The 21,229-nt window shown below is 40.0% G+C and overlaps 1 protein-coding gene across 3 annotated transcripts in view; it reads left to right on the top strand.

Annotated features, from left to right (window-relative positions):
- The window catches only part of ttc17 (tetratricopeptide repeat domain 17), a 114,144-nt gene extending 94,185 nt beyond the window's left edge, over positions 1–19,959 (top strand). For 2 of the 3 annotated variants that reach the window (XM_078549564.1, XM_078549562.1), the window contains exons 21-25: positions 4,357–4,516; positions 6,734–6,817; positions 8,458–8,577; positions 16,831–16,978; positions 19,451–19,959. In XM_078549564.1, the coding sequence (XP_078405690.1) occupies positions 4,357–4,516; positions 6,734–6,817; positions 8,458–8,577; positions 16,831–16,978; positions 19,451–19,578 (640 nt within the window). In that variant the 3' untranslated portion in view covers positions 19,579–19,959. Of the gene's footprint in view, positions 1–4,356; positions 4,517–6,733; positions 6,818–8,457; positions 8,578–16,830; positions 16,979–19,446 lie in introns of all 3 variants that reach the window. The other variant, XM_078549563.1, reaches the window with a different exon arrangement.
- Positions 19,960–21,229: the final 1,270 nt, after the last annotated feature.

The raw sequence follows: 21,229 nt of genomic DNA, 5'->3' as shown, positions 1-21,229 counted from the left end.
CTGAATCACTTGCTGTGTGAAAAAGCTTTTCCTCTCATCGCATTCACTTCTTTTGCAAATCACTTTAAATCTGTGCCCTCTCATTCTCGATCTTTTTATAAATGGGAACAGTTTCTCCCTATCTACTCTGTCCAGCCCCCTCATGATTTTGCACACCTCTAACAAATATGCCGATATCAATGGTAAGTCATGGACATGCCACATTGGTGTGAAAAGTTATGTAACTTTTTGGTAGGGTAGTATGATTCTGTAAATTGCGTCCACAGATCCCCATAACAGAGTGACACCTCAAGCAGTTTTGGTCCTCTGCATTGGAATTTTACTAGTTAAATACTGAAATAAAATAATTTACTTTAATGTTGGATGTGCATAGACTACCTCGTTATGCATGCATTTCAATTCATCACCAGATCTTGGTGTGCAGGGGACAATTTCAAACTTTACGGATGATATGAAGCTTGGGAGTATTGTAAACTGCGAGGAGGACAGTGTAGAACTTCAAAAAGATATAGACAAGTTGGTGGAGTGGGCAGATAGGTGGCAGATGAAGTTCAGTGTGGAGAAGTGTGAGGTGATGCGTTTTGGTAGGAAGAACATGGACAGACAGTATAAAATAAGGGTGAAATTTTGAAGGGAGTATAGGAGCAGAAAGACCTGGGTGTATGTGTGCATTGAAGGTGGGAGGACAGGTGGAGAGAGCAGTTAATAAAGCATATAGCATCCTGGGCTTTATTAATAAGGGCATAGAGTGCAAGAGCAAGGAGGTTATGGTGAATTTATATAAGACATTTGTTAGACCTCAGCTGGAGTATTGTGCACAGTTCTGGGCACCACAGTAAAGGAAGGATGTGAACACATTGGAGAGAGTGCAGAAGAGGTTTACAAGAATTGTTCCAGGGATGAGAAACTTCAGCTATGAGGATAGATTGGAGAGCTTGGGACTGTTCTGTTTGGACAGAAGAAGGCTAAGAGGAGGTTTGATAAAGATGTTCAAGATCATGAGGGAGCTGGACAGAGTAGATAGGGAGAAGCTGTTCCCACTTATAAAAGGATCAAGAACAAGAGGGCACAAATTTCAAGTGATTTGCAAAAGAAGCAAAAGTGATGTGAGAAAAAACTTTATCACACAACGAGTGGTTGGGGTTTGGAATGCACTGCCTGGAAGTGTGGTGGAGGCAGGTTCAATCGAGGCATTCAAGAGGGCATTAGATGATGATTTGAATAGAAACAATGTGCAGGGGTGCGGGGAAAAGACAGGGCACCGGCACTAGGTTGTAATGCTCATTTGTGGAGCCGGTGCAGACACGAAGGGACTTGTGGCCTCCTTCTGTGCTGTTAAAATTCTATGATTCTGTATAAAGTCTACCCAGATTACAAATCCGTTTCTGCCTGAGCTGTATGCTTTTAAAAAAGACTTGAATTTCAATGGACCTGATCACAAATTTCATCTTGAAAGGAGAGTTTAAAATTAACTAAATTTTAAAGTACCTATAATCTTAAGGATAGGATTTCAGATGCTATTAATTGCTGTTCAAGGTTAAAATGTTTAAACTGTAACATTATCTGGTTTCCAAAATGATTTGATGAAGTTACAAAAATAAAACTCATGGAATTCATGAATTTTTGAACCTATTTGACTATATACGAATAGGCGTCATTTGTTAAGGAGAATATTTGTACAGTTGCCAGACTGTCATTCTCATTTTTAAACCCATCTTATTTTGAGACATGTAGTTACTGTATGAATCAATGAATGTGAAGTGGACAATTTAGATATAAATAACAAGCACCCAAAATAATAAACTACTCAGTTTTTCCTGTGATGGAAAAAAAAATGATTTTTTTGGGGGGTAAAGGGATATTGAAGACTCTGGGCTCAGATATGAAATTTGCTTAACCCACTTTGTCATTCAGACCCTAATCAAGTTATTTGTATTTGGAAATGTTTTTTTTTGTTTACTACTGGTTTTTGTTTCTGCTTTATCAGAGATTTTTGCAATTCCATTTGTATTGCACCCTCAGTACTTTTCTATGCTGACCTGACCATCTTCTAAAGTTATGAATGTGGAATGATGTAATATGGAAATTATCCAGCTCATTCATTGTCTTATACCTTCAGTGTTTTTTCTATTAAGCCACGTTTTTTTCACTTCAAATAAAGTTATTCGATTTTCCTCATTTCCGGCTGGATTTTGCCTGAGAGGGCAATATGTGCATATCCAAGTACTTTTTACATGCAATCAGAGTTTCTCCCTCCTCCAGCTTTTCAGACCGAGTTCCAGATCCGCACCACCCTCTGAATGAAAAGGTTCCTCCTCGACTTCCCTCTAATCCCATGCAAATCTAAATCTATGACACATTGCACAACTAGATAACTTTTATATTGGAAGTGTTGAAACGTCAGTTGGGATGCACAGATCATATATTGGTTCTCTCTTATTGGTTAGGTTGCAGTTAGAATAGTGTGTCCTATTTTGAGCAACCTCTTCAGAAGGAAATTAAGGCCTTAGAGAGGATGCAAAAGAGTTTCACCTAAGATAACACCAGGGATAAGAGGCTTTAGGTGTAAAGAGATCCTGATATACAAGGGTTTTTTCACTAGAGTAGAGGAGGTTAAGAAACCTGATGGAGATGTTCAGAATTATGAAGGGTTTTATCAAGGCAATTGGGGAAAAACAGTTTTCACTGCTGGTGAATTAGTAACTAAAGGCCACAAATGTAAGTTAATCACCAAAAGAACGGAAGCAAACGTTTAGAAAATTGTTTAAACTGAGTTTTTTCAATGAGGTGACAGCAAAGATGGATAAGGGCAGTGCAGTTGTTATGTATATGGACTTTCAAAGGGTATTTGTTAAGGCATCACAAATCAAGTTTGTCAGCAAAATTGAAGCCCATGGGATAAAAGAGGTGGAACATGGATACAAAATTGAATATAGGATAGAAAACAGAGTTTCTGTATAGCTGTTTTTTGGACTGGAGAGATGTATACAGTGGAGTTCCCCAAGAGTTAGCACAAGATTCACTGCTTTTTTGGTGTTTCTGAATGATTTAGACTTGGGAGTATAGGGCGCAATTTCAAAATTTGCACATGACCCAAATTTGGAAGTGTGGTAAATAGTGATGGTGTTATACTTCTCAAGAATATAGATGGGCAGATAAAGTGCAGTGTAGAAAATGTGAGGCGAAGAATGAGGAGGGGCAGAACATGTGAAATGGCGCAAGAAGAGAAGGAGCGTTCATACACAAATCATTGAAGGTGGCAGGGCAGGTTAACAAAGTGGTTAATAAAGCTTATGGCATCCTGGGCTTTATAAATAGAGGCATAGACTACAAAAGCCAGGAAGTTATTCGAAACACAAAATCTGGGCACTTTAGGAAGGATTTAAAGGCATTGGAGAAAGTACAGAAGGTTCCCTGGTTGATGGACTACAGTTACCTGCATAGATTGGCGAAGCTGGAATTGTTCTCCTTATAGCAGAGAATGCCAAGAGGAGACTTGATAGAGGTGTTTAAAATAATGATGGGCTTAGATAAAGAGAAACTGTTTCCAGTGGCTGAAGTGTTAATAACCAAAGGTTTTACAGATTTAGGGTGATTGGAAAAAGAACCAGAGATGAAATGAGGGGGGGAAAAATAACTATTTTAGGCAACAAGTGGTGAGGATTTGGAATGCTCTGATTGATAGGGTGGTGGATGCAGATTCACTAGTAACCTTTCAAAGTAAATCAGGTGAACACTTGAAAGAGAAAACATTACAGGGATATGAGGAAGAGCGAAAAACAGCCAGCACAGACTCAATGGGCCGAATGGCTTACTTCTATGCTGTGCTATTCTATAATTCTATGAGAAGTTAGTTGATTTTTCATTATTATAGAATGTCCTACCAGAAAGAATGGTTAATGTGGAATCCATATTATCTTTTTAAAGAGAAGAGGATAATTAATTGTAAAAGAAAAAAATCAAGCAGGTAACATAAAAATGCCAGAGGAAATGGGACTAAGTGGATAACTCAGAGAGCCAGGGCAGACAGAGTGGACTAAACAGCCATCTCTGGTGCTGTAAAATATATTCATCTACCTTCACACAAAATAAACTGACTTGGCTCTGTTCAAAACAGGACCCATTGATAAAGATATAAATGCAATAAATCACAACATTAAAACAGTAGCAAGAAAAGCCTATTCAAAAAGTGTAAGGATATAAGATTAATATGTCAAAGGCGTCTCTCAGAATCTCATCACATTTACTATTAAGAAAATGGGTCTCCATGTCACCCCAGTCACCTTTTGAAGATAAATTCCAATGATTCTCCGTTTTCAGAAGTTTATCATGATATATTTTGCATTTTTATTCTAGTATTACAGAACATATTGACTTTGCCACCTCTCTCCAAGAACCAGCAGTAGAACCTGTTTGTAATGCCAACCTTCCTGCCAGTATGCACACCTTAGACCATTTGCATGGTGTGGCAAGCCGACTCAGTATACATTATACTGGAGAAAGCCAATTGAAGGAGGTAAGTCGAACTGCAGGAAGAAATCACCTCTGTCACGAAACTTATTTATTAAATGTGTTAAGTTAAACTTAATGCTTAAAAAGTGCTATGTCGCTCAACCAATGTGATTAATATACAAAATCCCAAGCCATCTTATAGCCATATACTATGCAACAAAGCAATCAAGTTAGTTCCAATTATATGACTGACTGAGGGGGATGCTGCACAGTTTGGAAGTCCAAACTCCAGCACCCCCGGGACCAAGGCCTTAACCGATTTCGGATTTTCCCAGATTTTGGACAATAAAATCGGTTAGCCGATCCTTGGCCAAGTTCAATGAGAAATCGATCACCGAGGCAAGACACCGTTTTTACCAGCAAAATGTGACATCATTTCCAGCGGGCTTTGCACATTCTACACGATCGAATTAGACTTCCCCTGAACGGCTCCCTGAAGTCCAGTCAAGTTGCTTCGAGTGTTGTCGTCGCCCCTCGAAACCTGTTAATGCCCCACGGTGGCAGAACAGCGGAATTATAAGCTGAAAGTTGGTTTCCAGTTTCTCAGCTGGCCGAGTGCTTTCATGTGCAATTGACAGTGAAGTGAATCTGACCTTCCATCCTGCCTTTATGGTCGGATGACTGAAGGGTGCCTGGGGTCGTGTTCAGAGCCGGGATTCGCAAAGCCCTGCTCATTCAGGGATGGCGCACCAATATGGTACGCGGGAAGCTCCGCCCTTTCGAACGAGCCATCTCCAGAGCGAATCGGATGCGTAACACCAGAGGAAGAGGTGTTCAAGCACAGGCACCCATCATCACGTTGTTAAGGGGAACATCAACAAATACAATACTACCACCTCAGCTGCAGAGGGCAGCACATATCTCTCTAGATTTCAATGAGGCCGGCCTTGGAGCGCAGGAACTAGATTGGTGTGGTGTAAGCGAAGCTGACAGTTAACTAAATGCCAAATGGAACGTTTTCAGAAATGAGTGGTTTTCGGACAATTCTGGTTTTCGGACAGCCGGAATTTGGACGTCCAACCTGTGGTATGTAGTGGGCTGCGTTTTTGCCTTGACTGTTTCACCACAACAGCAAATAGAACTCTGGGAGTAGTTAGTCATAGACAAAACTGTTTGACCAAAGTATAAAATATTTTTATCAGAATATTATTTAATAGTCATTGTACAGATTTTTGACCTGTGACACATTGTTGCATGCTCCCTTATGTACGTGTGTCATTTTGGTATAGCTCTCATTTATCTTCGTTACCATACATCATTAATGCTTAAATGTTCCTACAGTGTAAGGGTACTCTTATAATCAGGCATGTTTAAAGTTTGCTTTCAGAAGAAGTTTTACAATGTTTTATACTTTCCTGATCTATGTGCACTTCTTATATTTTAAATTGGACTGATTATCTCAATAAACATGGGTGTGTAGAACCTAAATTTAAGTTTAATCCGTGTTGCAGATGTATTGTGTGGAAACGCTTGTAGTTTGGAAACTTTAGGAAGGGGTAGAGAGAGGCCAACGATATGAGATTAACAAATATGCATGAAGAAAGGCCTTCACCCGAAGAGTGGTAAGAATGTGGAACTCGCTACCACAGGGAGTGGTTGAAGCGAATAGTACAGATGCACTTAAGGGGAAACTAAACAAGCATATGAGGCCGAAGGGAATAGATGGTTAGAATGATGGATTTAGATGAGAAAAGATGGGAGGAGACTCGAGTGGAGCAGAAACACTGGCATGGACATAGTGCCGAAGGCCTGTTTCTGTGCTGTATGTCGTAGGTAATCCTATCCTATGTAAAAGTTTTCTGATCAAGTACCGTAAACCAGGCACTTTCATATAACTATGTAGCAGTAAATGTTGTTAGCTATTTGACATGAAATTTGGAAAGTTCATCTAAACTTTAAGCACTGAATTGTATGTTGTCATTTTGTTTGTTACCTCCCCATCAGGCATTAGGTGCTCAATTTGCAAAACTTAAGTTATGTGGAGAGACTAGCTGGCAATGTTCTGCTTAGAGCAGAGAAGGTTAAAGGGTGATTAACAGGTGTTCAAAACTGTGAATGGTATTGATAGGATAAATGAAGAAAACTTGTTTATACTGACGAGAGTATCGATAACCAGAGGACACTGATAATTGGCAAAAAAAAAACCAAAAAGGTGAAGAGTATTAAGTGACACCTTACACTAATTTAAACTTTATTAATGGCTCTCTTTGTTTTCTGATAGGTTTTACAAAATCTAGGCAAAGAGAAGTATCCACCCCAGTCTTTTGAGCAGGTTGGAACACGAATAGCCAAAGTGTTAGAAAAAGTAAGTTGCTCAAAGTGATTTAATTTGAATTGCAGTTCTAAGTCAAATTATGTCATCCAAGTTTCAGTTACCATTTACCCAAATATATCTGTGTATTCTATTGGGTACCTAGTAAACTGTGGAACCAATTTACTATCCACACCAATTATGAATAAAAGGTAAAGTACAGGAAATGCAGACTGTGTCCCTTCAGCTTATCACAAAGATTTTTTTTAAAATCAGCTCTTGTAGGCCAGTATTCTCTTGACCCTGTTATAACAGTTCCATGTTAGGATACAAAGTACCCCACCACTATTGCCAAACAAATACCTTTTAATTGGACACACAGACCGTTGGCTACAAGGCAGTAGAATGATTCAATGTCAGCGTATGTAGAGTCACAGGTTCATCTACGGCACAGAAGAACGTCATTTGGTCCATCGAGCCCATGTCAGCTCCCTATGAACCAATCCAGTCAGTGCCTGTTTCCTGCTGTAACCCTGGTAGAGATTAGCACTGTAAGTTTATTCCCTTCAAGTGCCCGTCCTTTCCTTTTGAAATCATTGTTTCTACATCCACCACTCTCCAGGGCAGCAAGCTCCGGGTCGTTACCACTCACTGCGTAAAATAAATTCTTCCTCACATTCCCCTTGCATGTCTTGATCGAAATCTAAAATCTGTGTTCTGTAGTCATTGTACAATCAGCTAATGGGAGCAGTTTTTCCTTCTCTACCTTATCTAAGCCAATACACCTCTATCAAATCTCCCCTCAACTTCCATTGCTCCAAGGAAAACAATCCCAGCTTTTTCAACGTAACCTTATAACCAACCCTCCACCCCAACCATCCCCTCAATTCTTGGAAGCATTCTGGTGAATCTCTTCTGTACCCCCCTCAAGGACCTTCACATCTTTCTTAGTGTTGACCAGAACTGGAAATAATACTCTTGTTTTGGCCTAGCCAGAGTTTTGTAAAGGTTCAGCATAACTTCCCTGCTTTTGTGCTCAATGCCTCTATTTATGAAGCCCAGGGTCCCATATGCTATGCTAACCACTCTCTGTGCGTCCTGCCACCTTCAAAGATCATTTCACCTTCATCCCCATGTCCCCCCATTCTTGCGCACATTTTAGAATTGTGCCATTAAACCTGTTTTGCCACTCCTCATCCCTTCTGCCAAAATGCATCATTATGTTGCAGAATAATACAGAATCTACAGTTTTTTCATGGCAATTTCTGATCTTTGCTGGGAGATCAGAGCATTGTACCAGTTGGAGGCTATGTGGAACTTAAAGCGAGCCATCTTGGCCATTCTTGCATTCTTCCTTGTGGCTCATTACAGAACAGCAGTCACTCATTCTCTTGATTAGAGTACTTTTTAATAACTTCAAATACTTATTTTCATATTTCTTTACAGGCCAGTAGCATAATGCTTTTGTCTGAATACAGCACTACACACCAGTGCAAATCCATCAGTGTTCAGAGAGCTATTTATAGAAACAAATGTCTCCAGTGTTCAGAGAGCTATTTATAGAAACAAATGTCTAAAATTGAATTTTTGAGCTATAAAATGAAAACGAAGGTTTTTGAGTATTTATCTTATCTGAATTCAAAAATCTTTCAAATTGTTTAGTCAGCTCACTTTTATGATTTGTATTTCAACAGAATCAAACATCCTGGGTGATTTCAAGTATGGCTGCACTGTATTGGAGGGTTAGAGGTCAAGGAAAGAAAGCTATTGACTGTCTACGTCAAGCATTGCACTATGCACCCCACCACATGAAGGTGAGAACTGCCATGATTCAATGAAACATTGTCAAGCATCATTTAGTTTGAAATGAGCATAACCTTGGACAGTCAAGAAGATAATCCGTCTTCTATTCTTTTTTGGTGAACCTGTATTCAACAGTTCAGTATATGTAAGATTTCGGAGCCACTCCTCATTTACACTGATGCTAGAAAAATATATGGTTTATACCTTTCCTTGGCAGGTAGGTTTGGAGATGTGCATTTGACTTCTCTTTTGTTCTACTCTGTGCTGACTTGAGCACCACACACAACTGAGTTCCTTTAATGTGATTAGCTATCAGGATAAGGCTTGGTTGCAGATGTGGTCCATTCTCTCGGGTCAGCCTTATCCTTAACTAGGGATATTGACTTTGGATTCACTGAAGCCAAAAGGAAAACAGGTTAAGTAAGTAGTTTCATGGTACTTGGAATTTGTATCAGATGCAGTATGACTCTAACCCTGTCGCATAATCATATTTCTGATCTGCACCACACCTCATTGCAATTATTGATCATAGGAACATAAGAACAAAATGAGGCCATTTAGCCCCTTGAGCCTGTTCCGTTTTTCAGAACAATCGTGGCTGATCCGTAACCTAACTCCATAAATGTGCCTTTGCCCCATGTTGCATAATATCTTTGTTCATTTTATATGCAAAGAAATATCTATCGTCGGTCCCAAATTTGCCTTTCGTAATGTTGAACCTGTATCATCTTAACCTGCTGCCCTGGCAAATATGAAAATGGTATTTTTTTAAATTTCTGTTACATGCTATGTATCTGAAAAAAAATTGTCCTCTGAGTTATCTCTTGAAACGTAAAAGCCCTATCCTCATCGACTCATTCCTCGTGGTTCCTCTGATACTATTAGCCATCCTCTTTTCTGTTCTCTGCACTGCCTCTTGATCCTGACCCCTTATGTTGTTCCAAGCAGAATGTTTTCTATACTGCAACTGCAGCTTTACTAGAACATTGTAGATGATCTCTGGGATTTAAATGCAACTGATTTGACAGGATAACAGCATAAATGGTTGTGGGATGGGTTGGAGGTAGAGGCAGGATAGTGACTGTGTGGTGCAGGCTTGATTGATGAGCTGGTGTTTTAATGTTCATCATTCATGTGTGTTCTTACACAATTTGCTTTGTTTATTACCACCTCACACTATTTAAATTTAGTGTCCAACAAGTAAACTAAAGATAACTTGGTGTCTCAAATTTTCCTTGTTATTCCTTCAGTTAATTCCAACATCCAGTTGGTATTCATTTTGCACTGGCCCTGGAGTAATTTAAGGGTCAGTCATGGCAGGGCAGCTCGGCCAAGTCGAATGATCCTCCTGTGTGATGTGGGAAGTTGGGGCCATTCCCAATGTCCAGGACAACCAAGTGTAAGAAGTGTCTCTAGCTGCATCTACTCAAATTCCGCATTTCGGAGCCTGAGCTGCGGCTGGAGTCACTGTGGAGTATCCGCAAGTTTGCGACCTTCATGGATAGCACATACAATGAAGTGATCACACCACAGATAAAGAGTGCACAGGCAGAAGGGGAATAGATGACCACCAAATAAAGTAAAAGCACTAGGCAGGCAGTGCAGGAGTCCCCTGGGAAACTACTTCACCCAGAGGGTGATGAACCTGTGGAATTCTCTGCCACAGAAGGCTATGGAGACCAAGCCACTGAATATATTTAGGAAGGGAATAGATTTCTCGACACTAAAGGTGTCAAGGGATATGGGGAGAGAGCAGGAGTATGACGTTGAGATAGAGGATCAGCTGTGATCATATTGAATGACGGAGCAGGCTCGAAGGGCCGAATAACCTACTCCTATTTTCTACATTTCTATGAAAAACCTTCAGTCCTCAAGACTTCCTCGGGTTCTCTAAATTCACAATCTCCTTGGATTGGTCTTCACGGCATTATTTCAAAGTATTCTGCATTTCGTGTCACCTGTAATGTGAACAGTGGGGATATAACGGACTTCAGGAGGACATAGAAAGACTGGTGAAATGGGCAGGCACATGACTGATGACATTTAATGTAGAGGAGTGTGAGGAGAGGCAGTATAAACTAAATTATACACTTTTAAAGGGGGCACAAGAACAGAGCAGCCTGGAGGCATGCAGACAAAAATTGAATGTGGCAGGATAAGATGGGAAAGATGTTTCAAACAAAAAATATACAGGATCCTTTGTTTTACGAGCAGAGGAATAGATTACAAAGGTGAGGAAGTTATGCTGTCTAAATCACTGGTTATGCCTTAGCTTCTGGGCGCCATACTTTAAAGGATGCAGAAGAGATATACTAAAATGGCACCTGGGATACAGGACTTCAGTTACGTGGAGAGATTAGAGAAGCTGTGGTTATTTTCCTTAGAGTCGAGAAGGTTAAGGGGAAATTTAATAGAGGTGTTCAAAATTATGAAGAGTTTTGATAGCTGGTAATCAGAGGACATAGATTTAAGGTAATTGGCAAAAAGAACCAGAGATAAATAATTTTAATGCAGCGAGGTTGTGACCTGGAATGTGTTGCCTGAAAGTGTAGAGGAAGCAGAGTCAATAATAACTTTCAAAATAGAATTGGCTCTGTACCTGAAGGGGGAATTTAGGGAAAGGGTACGGGAGTGGGACAGCTTTTTCGAAGAGCTGCTAAAGACACGAAAATCAAATGCCCTCCTTCTTCTGTGCTGTATAATTCTGTATTCTTTCATGGTGAAGGGGAGAAGTTACGCTCTCCTATCCGCAACGACCACAGAGACTCAGGCTTCCTTTTAACCGGTTTTATTCAAGCATATGCAAGGGAGCCGCAATCATTCCTAAGAATGAAGATCCAGCTCCCTGATTGATTACATTTCACTACTTTTGTACTTTTTCTTATCATAACACATTTGAGTACATCCAATCGGTAACTGACACACCAGTTCCATACTAACTCTATCCTATTGAGTACATAAACATGTGATTTTGCTAACCAATTATTCTAAAGAATGTATACATAATTATATTATCCAATCAGAATTAAAACACGTACACAAAGACCTTGGTTCTTACAACTCAAGACTGTTTGTGTTTCATCAAAGCCCCTTCTTTGTCCATTGTTCATCTTTCCATATTTAAGCTAAACCATTTGTCCTCCCCTTGTCTGAGGATTGAGCATACTTAATCTGACTTTATGCCATGTTTTATCTCCAGTCTAGCTCTCACAGCTTCACTGCATCATTGCACCACTTGAATTGTCCTGCCTGACAGAGGCTGTCCTGCCTGTTACTGGACATTAGCTCATCTCTTGACTTCTGTGTAAATCACACAAAAACCCAAAGCTTCTTTGTGTGCAATGTCCATCTGGTTATCCTCAACTGTTAATATGTTTAGCATCAATGGCTGCCTGGAGATTTTAAGTATGTTCAGCAAATTCTTACTGTGTTCTCCTTTTTAATGTGTGTGATAACTCCCCCCTAACAATGGGATGTGGGTATAACCGGCAAGGCCAGCATTTGTTGCTCATCTCAATTGCCCTTGAGAAGGTGGTAGTGAGCTGCCGTCTTGAACTGCTGCAGTCCAAGTGGTGTAGGTACACCCGCAGTGCTGTTAAGGAGGGAGTTCCAGGATTTTGATCCAGTGACAGTGAAGGAACAGCGATATATTTCCAAGTAAAGATGGTGTGTGGCTTGGAGGGAAACATCCAGGTGGTGGTGTTCCCACCTATCTGCTACCCTTGTCCTTCCAGGTGGTAGCGGTCATGGGTTTGGAAGGTGCTGTCTAAGGAACCTTGGTGAGTTCCTGCACTGCATCTTGTAGATGGTACACTGCTACCACTGTGTGTTGGTGGTGCAGCGAGTGACTATTTGTTGCCAGTCAAGCGGGCTGCTTTGTCCAGGATGGTGTCCAGCTTCTTGAGTGTTGGAGCTGCACTCATCAAGCAAGTAGATAGTATTCCATCACACCCCTGACTTGTGCCTTGTAGATGGTGGACAGGCTTTGTGAAATCAGCAGGTGAGTTACTTGCCGCAAGACTCCGAGCCTCTAACCTGCTCTTGTAGCCACAGTATTCCTATGGCTAGCCCAGTTCAGTTTCTGGTCAATGGTAACCCCCAGGATGTTGATAGTGGGGGATTCAGTGATGGTAATGCCATTGAACATCAAGGGGCGATGGTTGGATTCTCTCTTGTTGGAGATGGTCATTGCCTGACACTTGTGTGGTGCAAATGTTACTTTCCACTTGTCAGTCCAAGCCTGGATATTGTCCAGGTCTTGCTGCATTTGGACATGGACTGCTCCAGTATCTGAGGGGTCGCGAATGGTGCTGAACATTTGTGCAATCATCAGTGAACACCCCCATTTCTGACCTTATGACGGAAGGAAGGCCATTGATGAAGCAGCTGAAGATGGTTGGGCCAAGGACACTACCCTGAGGAACTCCTTCAGCGATGCCCAGGAACTGAGATGATTGATCTCCAGCAACCACAGTCGCCTTTCTTTGTGTTAGTCATTACTCTAACCAGTGGAGAGTTTTCTCCCTATTCCCATTGACTCCAGTTTTGCTAGGGCTCCTTGATGTCACACTTGGTCAAATACTGCCTTGACATCCAGGGCAGTCACTCTCACCTCAGAGGATAGTTAAGAGTCAACCACATTGCTGTGGGTCTGGAGTCACATGTAGGCCAGAACTGGTAAGGATGTGTTCTTACACAATTTGTATAAGTAAACCAGATGGGTTTTTGCACCAATCCGTGATAGCTGCCATGGTCACCATTACCATGGTAACCACAATTCCAGATTTATTAATTGATTTTAAATTCCACTAGTTGTTATGGTGGGATTTGAACCTGTGTTCCCAGAGCATTGCTCGTCCAGTGACATTCCAACGAAGCCCCCATCTCCCATCACCCTTGATTCTATAAACTTTGTATGGAAATTGCAATTTTTTTTGTGCACCAATAATGGGAACCCCAATTCAATAATGCTTCATTTTAAAAACTATTCTGTGCTTTCTTCCATTTAGCCACTGCTAATCTGCATTCACATTTTACCCTGGGTACCTACTAATTTTAGTTTGTGAAGGAATCTGTTGTACGGTGCTTCATCCAAAGCTCCTTTGAAAGTCAATTTAAAACATCTGCTTCTGAAAAGAAGCCCGAGGTTGACGTTGATACTCAATAGGTTCATGAATTTATAAGGTTTGCAAGCTTGTTTCTATTTGTAAAATTGTTGAAGGTGTTCTTGTATGAACTTAAAATGTTAGGTTTATTTTCCAGTGTGCAGCTTAATTCCCACCTACCATTCAATGAACCTTCGTGCAGACAAGTAACATCAGATATCGCAGGCAATATAAAAATAATGTTCTTTGAAACATATTCCCAATAATTGTTAGCAAAGGTTCATGTAACAGTAATTCACAGTTTGTCAGATCGACAAATGGTTGTTCAACAGTATCTCTAAATGTCTGGATTAGCTTTTTATAAATGTTACAAGACAAAATGAGATGGTACCTTGTTTGGCATATTCTCTTCAAGGGTGACAAAAAATTTAGTAAAATAATAAATGTTAGGTGAACATATTAAGTGTACCTGTTGCAGTGAGTTACAATGTTCTCTTCTCTCCCTCTGTCCCAATATTTTCTTGATTATTTTGATTAAATTATTTTAACCCATTTAGCGCAGGGCCTGACTGTCATAGCTGAAATCATTTTTAATTGCCATGATTACTTCATTCTAATCATGCTTTTTACACAAAGTTATCAGGATGCAGAATAAAAGGAAAAATGCCAATATGCTTTTCTATTTATAATGTATGTAAAAGAACAATGATAGGCGTTTCAATAGATAAGTGCACAACCTTTTATATGCAAGGCTTCCTTGCAACCTGAATCTCTGACCTCACTTGGCCTGTTACTATTCATTGCTACTTTATCTTGTATTGTTGACTTATTCGCTCAAGATTTTTTACTGTCTCCTACAGTCAATGGACAAGGCTGCAGTTAACAAGAAAGATATGAGAAATAATCAGCTGTCCAAAAAGATGCAGGGGCACATTTCTTCAAAGGGTAGTGTTCCTGGCTGATTCCACCTTTTGAAGGTTGAACTGGCTCCAAAGACTGGAGAAACCTGGATTCCCAATTTTTCTCATGTGCTTTAAAATTAAAAGAGCAAATGGTGGAAATACTCAGCAGGTTAGGCAGCATCTGTGGAGAGAAAAACAGAGTTAAGTTTTCAGGCCTGTGACCTTTCATCAAAACTGAGGAAACTTAGAAATTTAATAGATTTTGAGCAAGTCAAGGGGGGCAGGGGGAGTAGGGGAAAGTGAACAATAAAAGGGAAGGTCTTTATGTTGTAGGGAAGGAGAGATTAAATGATAGAAGACCAAAGCGAGTGGTAACGGATAGGATAAAGAAACAAAAGATGTGTCCAGAAGCGGTGTGAATGGCCGTCTAAATGCAAAGTAAAGGGATTAAGAAAGAAACGAGACAAAAACCGAGCCAGCAAAAAATACATACAAAACCAGTTGGGGACAGAGGTTGCGATCAAAAACTGTCGGACTCATTGTTTAGTCCAGGAAGCTATAAAGTGCCAAATCAAAAGATGAGAGACGGTTCCTTGCGCTTGTGTTGATCAAGGATAGAAAGGTCACAGTGGGAGCAGGGTGGAGAATTAAAATGGCAAGCGACAGGAAGCTCGGGGTCATGCAGACCGAACAGATGTTTTCCACAAAGCAGCCGCCCAGCCTACGTCTAGCCTCCCCAATTTTTCAGCTGGCCTGATTTTTGCAAGTGAATTTTTAAATTTGTACTAATTTCAAAGCAACGTTCCCAAATTTTAAAATGTCTTCCAAGCCAGAACATAAGGTGACTTTGGAGTTACAGCAACAAGGGGATAACGTGAATGTTGAATTTGTATTTGCTACATTTTTTTTCAACAAAGTGTTAGCACTTCACTATATTTTGATGCTGCATAGTTTAACAGCTAAACAAGATGCAGCCCAGAGCCAAAAGCTGCGCACAGGCTTATTTGATCCAATCTTTAAAAAAAAATACTCCTGTAAGCTTCTCCTTTGCAATATGTGCAAAGCCAACTTCACCTTCAAACAACTTAACATTCCTAAGCAGGGAGGGCTGGAAAAGACTTTTTTGCTGGTGCATTTTAACCAGTCAGGGAGCAATGTTTAATCGTCTTTCAAGCTCAGCAAATTTAAAGACCTGAAGAATTCCTTTGCTCCCCTTGTGCTTTTTCATGGTCCCAACTCGATCATTGCTGGCACCCATGTTTATCACAGATGCATCTTTTATAACTGAGGTTGTGTGCCTGAGACAGTGGACTCTTTCTAAGAAGTTTTTCATGACCTAAAGAAAAGAGGACAGGGAAGCAGAGTTACCGGAGAAGAGGCGACTAACAATAACAGGGAAGGTGAGAGGGGGACCGAAAGGGGAGACAATGCTAGAAAAAGGATTGCTAAGAAGAGTGGAGGGCAAAGGAATCGAGAAAACGGGTTTGGAGGGGGGCAGAGATGGTGGGAACAAGGGGAAAGAATGATGGGTGCTTCATATACTTTCGCTTTTTGAGGATCTTGCTATTTTGTGCACTGGGAGGTTCGTTGCTTTTGTGTGTATGGAGCTTGTAATATTCACTTGCGATTTTAATTAAGGCATGCAACTCCTAGCTCCAAGAGGCTGGATATTCTTGATTTAAGACTTTGTTTCACCATCATTTGGTACAGCAAAATTGCTGCCCCAGCCATCATGCTAGGCATCATTGCTTTTTCAGGCTCTATCACACTGCTGTTGAACTTCAGAAGCTATGCAACCTTATTGTCAGTCACCAAACTGACTGCACAGTAATCATCAGATGTTCAGACTTTTAAGAATTAGGAAAAACCAAATTAAAAAGATAGAAACCTGAAAATATTGGACACAACATTGTATCAAACTCAATTGAAGCGCATAACTTTTGATTTTTCGTACAATTATTTCAATATTCATAGTATGTTCAAATGAAAGGTCATCAACCTGAAACCTGTTTCTCTTTGTCTGACCCACTGAGTATTTCCAGTATTTCCTGTTTTTATTTCAGATTTCCAACGTCTGCAGTATTTTGCTTTTGTGTTGGTCTTTCCCTTATTTTTGAAGACTGTGTCATTGATGTACAAATTTGCAGGTTGTTTGGTGATGCCAAATTTCCAGGAGATAATCTAACATTGAGAAGCAGTAAATTGAACTCAAACTTCTGATCAATCCCTTCACTAACTTGTATTTTTTTTTGAGCAGGATGTGCCTCTCATTAGTTTGGCAAATATTTTTCACAACGCTAAACTATGGGATGATGCAATCATCGTTGCTACTATGGCAGTGGAAATCGCTCCACACTTTGTCGTCAATCACTTTACCCTGGCTAATGTCTACGTAGCAATGGCAAGTAACCCCATTTGGTTCGAGCACCTTTCATGGCCAATTCGTTTGGCTGAATTTCTATTTATGTTGTTTTAAAAGGGCTTCAAGTTATAATGTGATGTGTTGAAATGGAATCTCTCTTTCAAAGCATGCAAATGTTTGAAGAACTGGCATGTAAGGGAATCTTTTTGTATGTAGTTGATTTACCCATTATATCTATGGTTTTAAATTTTGCATTGGAAAACTTGGAGTTTTATTTAATAATGGTGCCATTATGCTGCAATTTCTGCTTTAATGTAACAGGTTTTCATGTTGCATTTTAGTGAAATCCGCAGTATAGCTCTAGTTTAAGGTCATCAATGTGAATGCAATCCGATTTTTGAAAATAATATCAAAAACCTTGAAGAATGTGTCTCAATGTATAACTTCCAAGCAAACTGCACATGAAATACTAATCCAGTTCCCCTCCTGCCAGAAACTGACAGCCTTTGCCCCACAAAGTAAATGGAGAGTATAGTAAATGTCTGAAGTTAATAGCATTATCATGGAAACCAGACTGTCAAAGATGGGATGCTGCTTCTGCACCTTGCATTGAACCTGGTTGGGGCCATGTCGGAGGTCAGGAGGGGTGGGGGGACTACTGAGCTATTGAAAGGATGAGGTAACACGTAGAACAGAGTTATTCACAAAGCAGTCACCGAATCTGTCTCCCCAGTATAGAAGGAGACCATACTGTGAGCAGCAGATAGGAAATGTGCATAAATTGCTGTTTCAAACAAAAAAAAATGTTTGCAGTTTTGGGGAGAGTAACATTTCCTCATTGACATCCAGGTGGTTGTATGGGAAGGAAAGTGGAGTCACAGAGCAGTATGTTGGTGAAATTGGGAGAAAAGAAGCTCTTGAAGGAAACGGGATGGCGAGAAACATAACTTAGGTTGTTGCCTGATGTCCGGAAAGCCCGTTGCCAGAAATAAGGAGACCGCATCCAGGAAGGGAATAGACAGAGAAGGGGACCGTATAAAGTTGAGAGATAAATGAAAGCAGAGCATAGTAAATTACATTTCCCAGGTTGGAGTGAGAGAGGGGGCACTCATGCCAAGACAGTAAATGATGTCATAATGCGTTTGAGATTGGTTGTGAAATGGAAAATGAGGTTCCATGTGACTGTAACAAATGTAAATTAACCCTCCTTATCTTCTCGACCTGTCCTGCAGCCTTTATGACACGATTGACCATACCATCCACTTCCAGCACTTTTCCACTGTCATTCAGCTGGATGGGACTGGACTTGCATGGAATCAAAGCCAGAGAATCACCTTCGATGGCTTTTCTTCCAGTTCCTGAACCATTCCCTCTGGTGTCCCCCAATGATCCATCCTATTTCTTGTCTACATGCTCTTCGATGACGTCATTCAAAAAAGCATTGGTTTTCACGAGTATGCTGATGACACTCGACTCTATCTCATCACCACCTCTCTCTTGACTCCTCCACAACCTGTAAATTATCAAACAGCTTGTCCAACATCCAGCACTGGATGAGTAAAACTTTTTCCCCCAGTTAAATTTTGGGAAGATCAAAGCCATTGTCTTCAGGACCCTCTACAAACTCCATTCCCTAGGTACAAACTTTAGCCCTCTCTCTGGCAACTGCCTGAGGATGAAACAGACTGTTGGCAGCCTTGATTGAGACGACCTTCCAACCATGCCATTACTAAAACCACCTATTTCTACCTCATCGCCTGACTCTGCCCCACCTCAGCTCACCTGTGCCTTTTTTAGCTCTAGGCTTGATTATTCCAATGCACTTCTGGCCAACCTCCCACTTTCTATCCTCTGTAAACTCTGCTGCCCACTCTCAACAAATTCCATTTATCTGTCATCCCTGTGCCCATTGACATACATTTGCCCCTGGTTAAGCAACGCCTTGATTTTAAAATTCTCATCCTTGTTTTCAAATCCTTCCATTAACCTGCCCTCCCTATCTCTAATCTGCTCCAGCCCCACAATCCTCTGAGATATCTGCACTCCTCTAATTCGTTGGTGGCCATGACTTCAGCTGCAAGTTCCTTAAATTTGTCCACTTCTCTACCTCTCTTTTAAGATGCTCCTTAAAGCCTACCTATTTGGCCAAGCTTTCGATCAACTGCCCTAATGTCGCCTTATGTGGCTCAGTGTCAAATTTTGTTTTATAAGGCAACTGTGATGGGCCTTGGGATACTTAAAGGTGCTATATAAATCCAAATTGTTGTTGTATTATTGGGCCAGTGTTCAGGGATTTAACAGAGGGCCTGGGAGCAGACCTGGTGAAGCATGGCAGATTAAAGAGACTATGCATCCATGGTGAAAAAGACAATAAGGCTAAAGAATCTGAATTAACTGAATCATCAGAAAGCAGCATAGTCACAGACACATTCAAAAATAGTCGCCTTAATAGTGTGAATAGATGATTGTGTTCTCAAGGTGTTAAAAAAAATTGTCTGATTTTCCTCACAGGAAGATTATGAGAAAGCAATGCGATGGTACGAGTCTACTTTGAAGCTACAACCGGAGTTTGCACCAGCTAAAGATCGTCTTCGCACAATCCAGTGCCACTTGTTAATGAAAAAGGAGAGGCATTCTCCATAAGGGTAACGCCCTAAGCATCAGACACAATTATCCAATTCCTGCTTCAGACCATTTAAAATGGCACACACCTAGTTTAATTGAGGGGGGTTTCATTTGTGAGAATTTAGTAGATGGAACATGAAATGAGCTATGGAACAAAGCTTTAAAAGAGTATTGTAACTATCACCTTAATATAATTTACAGAAAGAAAAATAAATTACATTAAAAACGAATTACAGTGGTATTGATTTTCTATTACAAATGATGTACAAAACTTTAAAATGGTTTTCAGAATGTTTTGTGTATGCAGATCAAGTCAGGAAACTGCAATTTTAAATCCTTGTGGGCAATAATGGGGACCTGTGTGAAGGTGGAACAATAAATCATTTCTTAATGACTGAAGTTTTCATTTATTTTGTATTCGTATGTACATCTGTTGTGTAATACTTGTAAAATCCAGTAGGTGCTGCTCATGACACAAAAAAAAACCTGGTTCATATTTTTAATGGACATAGAATCCCATTCAGTAGAAAAAAAGGCAAATTATATTATTCACTTCAAAACCCATTTAAAATTCAGAAATAGATTTTGCAGCCTCACTGCAAGCAATTTTATAAGCACTTTAATTTTCACAATGAGTTGGTACACACAAAATGAAAATGCGGAATTGAAAGCGTCATTGGTTTCTGCGTAAATTGTTGGTGTTTCGTACAAAGCCCAAATAGATATCTATAGATAATTCACTGATCAAATATAATATATCTTGGTTGCTTTTTAAATGCTATAATCTGCTCAAAAGCATACAATAACTTAGTTTCAAAATCAAGTAGTATTCCCAATTTCTTCATTACCCTGTATTTGTGGGGGTTTTTTACTTAGCAACTTGTGAGCTGGTAATTGTTAATTGAATAGAACCAATCTAACCAGAAGGTGCTCCCAATATATTTGAGTTACCTGCATGATATACTTTGAATAGTATTTTTAGTTCATAATCCTTTTTTCTTCCTGTAGCTGCCTGAAGAGTAAATCCTGTTAAGTTCAGTTAACAAATATTATTATTGATGACACTTAATTGGCAGTGCAATGTTTAATTTTTCCTTATTAACTTTTCTCCAAATTGTCTTCCCTGCAGGTGATGCTCTTAATCTATTATTAAAGCTTACATGGTATTTTATCAAGGTTTACTTAGGAATAAACTAATTCACATTTTTTTATTCACTTGGATTTTTTCATAAAGCAACTTTACAATTTTTTTGAAAATCTGTCAAGTTAGCATGAAATCACTTTTTTCTTAACATCCACGTAGGTATGTAGGAAGGAACACATGGAAGTATTTTCTGTATTTCATGGCTGTGATGTTGTCAACTGCAGGTAGAGGGAGCTGGTTGAGACATAAGATCCAGAGCAGAAAGAGCTGTTCAGGTCATACAATCTGCCCCATCTAGAGACTGGATAATTATTCCATTGCTGAAAAGGGAAACACGTTACCCAAGCTTTTCATCTTGCATTCATTAGGACAAATGCAAGAATGCCAAATTTCAAACAATCACCACATGTTCTCCTGCAGCATAAATTGTTTTGATCGTTTGAAATTGAACATTGGGTTTATCCTGATGAGTGCAACGTGAAAAGCTTCAGCTCTTTCAGCAATGTTATTCTTTTGTTGACTTCC

Source organism: Cetorhinus maximus, chromosome 9 (assembly GCF_964194155.1).
Source record: "Cetorhinus maximus chromosome 9, sCetMax3.hap1.1, whole genome shotgun sequence".
NCBI classification, from domain to species: domain Eukaryota; kingdom Metazoa; phylum Chordata; class Chondrichthyes; order Lamniformes; family Cetorhinidae; genus Cetorhinus; species Cetorhinus maximus.
The sequence above is the reverse complement of the archived record's forward strand: the minus strand, read 5'-3'. Positions and strand labels throughout refer to the sequence as shown.